Source organism: Octopus sinensis, linkage group LG28 (assembly GCF_006345805.1).
Source record: "Octopus sinensis linkage group LG28, ASM634580v1, whole genome shotgun sequence".
Classification (NCBI taxonomy): domain Eukaryota; kingdom Metazoa; phylum Mollusca; class Cephalopoda; order Octopoda; family Octopodidae; genus Octopus; species Octopus sinensis.
The window spans coordinates 19776853-19781852 of record NC_043024.1 but is presented as its reverse complement, the minus strand read 5'-3'; the positions used below and the strand labels follow the sequence as shown (position 1 = coordinate 19781852).

The window sequence follows — 5000 nt, the reverse complement described above, 5'->3', positions numbered from 1 at the left end:
AGTGTAGTGGGTGCCTTTTACGTGCCACCGGCACAGGTGCCAGGTGAGGCTGGCATCGGCCACGGTCGGATTGGTGCATTTTACGTGCCACCTGCACGGAAGCCAGTCGAGGTGGCACTGGCTTCGGCCACGATTCAGATGGTGCTTTTTACGTGCCACCGACGAAAAGGAAAAACCAAGATGATATATTTTTTTCTTGAGTTATAAAGAATTCTTCGGTTCTTACCTTGTATTTCTGTTGTAACTGTGATAGGTGAAGAGAAGTTCCCCCAAAGTTCTGTACCATTTTCAACATTGGCAGCTCTTACTCTGAAAATGTACGTTGTATAAGGATGTAAGCCGCGGACCGTATGGCTTATAAAGGGAGAATCTATGTTCACAAGTTCTTGAACAATTTGATCTATTAGAAAAAAATAAATAAAGATAAATAAAATAAAATTGGTCAGTTAAGTGACTTGGCACCTTTTAGCTGCAATCTCTTCTTTATATTCCAGAATAAGATCAAATTTGAAAAAAATTTGTGTCGCCCTAAAAGCTTAACTATGTGTGAAATAAAATTTTAATTAGTGTTAGCATAATGCAAGGTATTTTGAAAAGGTAACGAGAAATAGTTCTAAGGTGAGACAGGTAGATAATTAAATTAGTGTTATAATATTTACTCTCTCTCTTTACTCTTTTACTTGTTTCAGTCATTTGACTGCGGCCATGCTGGAGCACCGCCTTTAGTTGAGCAAATCGACCCCAGGACTTATTCTTTGTAAGCCTAGTACTTATTCTATCGGTCTCTTTTGCCGAACCGCTAAGTAACGGGGACGTAAACACACCAGCATCGGTTGTCAAGCGATGTTGGGGAGACAAACACCGACACACAAACACACACACACACACACACACACACACACACACACATATATACTCTTTTACTCTTTTAATTGTTTCAGTCATTTGACTGAGGCCATGCTGGAGCACCGCCTTTAGTCAAGCAAATCGACCCCGGGACTTATTCTTTGTAAGCCCAGTACTTATTCTATCGGTCTCTTTTGCCGAACCGCTAAGTAACGGGGACGTAAACACACCAACATCGGTTGTCAAGCGATGTTGGGGAGACAAACACCGACACACAAACACCACACACACACACACCACACACACACACACACACACACATATATACTCTTTTACTCTTTTAATTGTTTCAGTCATTTGACTGAGGCCATGCTGGAGCACCGCCTTTAGTCAAGCAAATCGACCCCGGGACTTATTCTTTGTAAGCCCAGTACTTATTCTATCGGTCTCTTTTGCCGAACCGCTAAGTAACGGGGACGTAAACACACCAACATCGGTTGTCAAGCGATGTTGGGGAGACAAACACCGACACACAAACACACACACACACACACACACACAACACACACACACACACATATATACTCTTTTACTCTTTTACTCTTTTAATTGTTTCAGTCATTTGACTGAGGCCATGCTGGAGCACCGCCTTTAGTCGAGCAAATCGACCCCGGGACTTATTCTTTGTAAGCCCAGTACTTATTCTATCGGTCTCTTTTGCCGAACCGCTAAGTGACGGGGACATAAACACACCAGCATCGATATATATATACATATATACGATGGGCTTCTTTCAGTTTCCATCTACCAAATCCACTCACAAGGCTTTGGTCGGCCTGAGGCTATAGTAGAAGGCACTTGCCCGGAAAATATTAAAACCTCAACTAGAAATAATTGAGGTGTGATAGAGAGATAATTAAGTTGGTATTAACATATTTACGTGGGGAGTATTAAAAGGTTATTAAGAAATAATTGTGTTTCTAGAAAAATAGATAATTAAGTAAGTATTACTATATTTAATATAGGGAATATTAAAATGTTACCTGGAAATAATTATGAGGGGGAGGGTTACAGTTTATAATTATTTAACAAATGCAACACAACAACGTTTCCCTTACGAGGAACCAACAAACGTGATAACAATAGTTAAACAGTAATAATAATAACAACAAACCTTACGGTGAATCAAAAAGCAGTACGCAGTTGATTTAATTTAATCTATTCCCATTCATGTGAAACCACTTATTCAAGTTCAAGTCATTGATGCAATTTTATACCAATTGCTATTTTTACTTTTGTTATGTTACGATTATATTATACTTTAGTTTGATTTTAATTATTACTTACTACGTATAATTCAATTCTTATTATTATCTCTAATTTTTATTGTTAAAGTGAAAGCATCTGACATAAAATAGAGAAATGTTTTTGTTTCACTTTTAACATGTAATACTGAAATAGTGGAGAAGATATGATATTGCTATGGGCTCGCTTTAGGCAAGAAGTTGAACATTTTTTTTGCCCATGAAACTACATGGATCCTAAGTAAGGCATGTTTAAAATTTGAATGGAATTGATTGCATAGTTCTCAAGTTTTAGGGAATCGTAGTGGAGAAGATATGATATTGCTGTGGGCTCGCCCTAGGCAAAAAGTAAGGCATGCGTAAAATTTGAATGAAATTGGTTGTGTAGTTCTCAAGTTTTAGGGAAACACACAGACAGACACACATTCTCAGTTTTATATATATAGAGATACTTCCACTTTATTTATATTTGAAAAGTTTTCTCCAACAGTTTTTAATTGTAAAGTCACTGATCAGATCCTCACAATTTATCGTATGTAACACGTTTGCTTACTCTCTTTACTCATTTACTCGTTTCAGTCACTTGACTGCGGCCATGCTGGAGCACCGCCTTTAGTCAAGCAACTCGACCCCAGGACTTATTCTTTGTAAGCCCAGTACTTATTCTATCGGTCTCTTTTGCCACACCGCTAAGTGACGGGGACGTAAACGCACCAGCATCAGTTATCAAGCGATGTTGTGGGGACAAACACAGACACACAAACACACATACACATATATATACATATATACGACAGGCTTCTTTCAGTTTCCATCTACCAAATCCACTCACAAGGCATTGGTCAGCCCGAGGCTAAAGTAGAAGACACTTGCCCAATGTGCCAAGCAGTAGGACTGAATCCGGAACCATGTGGTTGGTAAGCAAGCTACTTACCACACAAAGATTTCTCATCATCATCAGTATTTAACATCCGTTTTCCCCTGCTGGTATGGGTTGGACATTTTAATAGGAGCTGACAAGCTGGAAGGTTGCACTAGGCTCCTGTCTGCTTTGGCAGGGTTTCTATGGCTGGATGCCCTTCTTGATTAATTGATTGATTGATTAATTGATTAATGATAGATAGATAGATAGATAGGCGTAGGAGTGGCTGTGTTTTAAGTAGCTTGCTTATGAACCACATGGTCCCAGATTCAGTTCCACTGTGTGGCACCTTGAGCAAGTGTCTTCTACTATAGCCTCGGGCCGACCAAAGCCTTGTGAGTGGATTTGGTAGATGGAAACTGAAAGAAGCCCATCGTATATATGTATATATATATATATGTATGTATGCGTGTGTATAAGTCTGTGTGTCTGTGTTTGTCTCCCCAACATTGCTTGACAACCGATGTTGGTGTGTTTACGTCCCCGTAACTTAGCAGCTCAGCAAAAGTGACTGATAGAACAAGTACTGGGCTTACAAAGAATTAGTCCTGGGGTCGATTTGGTCAACTAAAGGCTGTGCTCCAGCATGGCCACAGTCAAATGACTGAAGCAAGTAAAAGAGTAAAAGAGAGATAGATAGATAGGTAGGTGGGTAGGTAGGTAGGTAGGTAGGTAGGTAGGTAGGTAGGTGGGTAGGTAGGTAGGTAGGTAGATTTAGCTGAACTGGAGCCTTAAACAGTTTCTGATCTGGGATTATTCAGAGGATGAAAAAAAGGAAAAGAGAAAAATAGGGGTCGTCAACCCACCTTTTGTCCAGTTAAGTGAATCTCTGTACAGCTGGTACTTCTTTAGGTTACCATGGAGATATTTTGGCCTCCACCAGGACAGGTAGATACTAACAGGTGATGTTTGGACAACCTGAAGCCTGATTGGCTCTGAAGGAGCTGCAATGGAATAAAAAGTTAAATAAGAAATATAAAATATAAAAAATAAAACATATCTAAATGAATTAATGATCTGGGTTCATAGATGTGATCCCTCACTCTGATTTTATACCTATTTCTTTACTATCCACAAGGGCTAAACACAAAGGAGACAAACAAGGACAGGCAAACGAATTAAGTCGATTATATCGACCCCAGTGCGTAACTGGTACTTAATTTATTGACCCCGAAAGGATGAAAGGCAAAGTCGACCTCGGCGGAATTTGAACTCAGAACTTAGCGACAGACGAAATACCTATTTATTTAATACTCACAAGGGGCTAAACACAGAGGAGACAAAGGGATTAAGTCTATTACATCGACCCCAGTGCGTAACTGGTACTTAATTTATTGATCCTGAAAGGATGAAAGGCAAAGTTGACCTTGGCAGAATTTGAACTCAGAACGTAACGGCAGATGAAATACCTATTTCTTTACTACCCACATGGGGCTAAACACAGAGGGGACAAACAAGGACAGACAAACGGATTAAGTCTATTACATCGAAACCAGTGCGTAACTGGTACTTAATTTATTGACCCCGAAAAGATGAAAGGCAAAGTCGACCTCGGTGGAATTTGAACTCAGAACGTAACGGCAGACGAAATACCGCTAAGCATTTCGCCTGGCATGCTAACAATTCTGCCAGCTTGCCGCCTGATTTTATACCATTACTACGATGGACTCTGCTTTTCTGAATTGGCTGGTCTCATATGAAATGCATGGGCCTTAGAGGTTAAAGGATTGAATTGATAATCAAAGGATCAAGGTCTTGAATTCTAGAATTGGGTATATGTTGTGTTTCTGATAAAGACATGGACCCCTTATTTTACATTGTTCCAGCTGTATCAGTTGTACATGAATGACCCTGCGAGAGGCTGGAGTCCTGTTTTGGCTGAATGTTGTCATCTCATTTACTCATACACCATGGAAACTGGATAACTG

The 5000-nt window shown here is 39.9% G+C and overlaps 1 protein-coding gene across 1 annotated transcript in view; it reads right to left on the bottom strand.

Moving 5' to 3' along the window:
- Window positions 1-5000, bottom strand: part of LOC115225742 (roundabout homolog 2-like) — a 571297-nt gene that overhangs the window by 88875 nt on the left and 477422 nt on the right. The window contains exons 17-18 of the mRNA XM_036514525.1: window positions 3879-4016; window positions 227-400 (exon numbers count right to left, since the gene is read on the bottom strand). Coding sequence (XP_036370418.1) covers window positions 227-400; window positions 3879-4016 — 312 coding nt within the window. The remainder of the gene's footprint in view (window positions 1-226; window positions 401-3878; window positions 4017-5000) is intronic.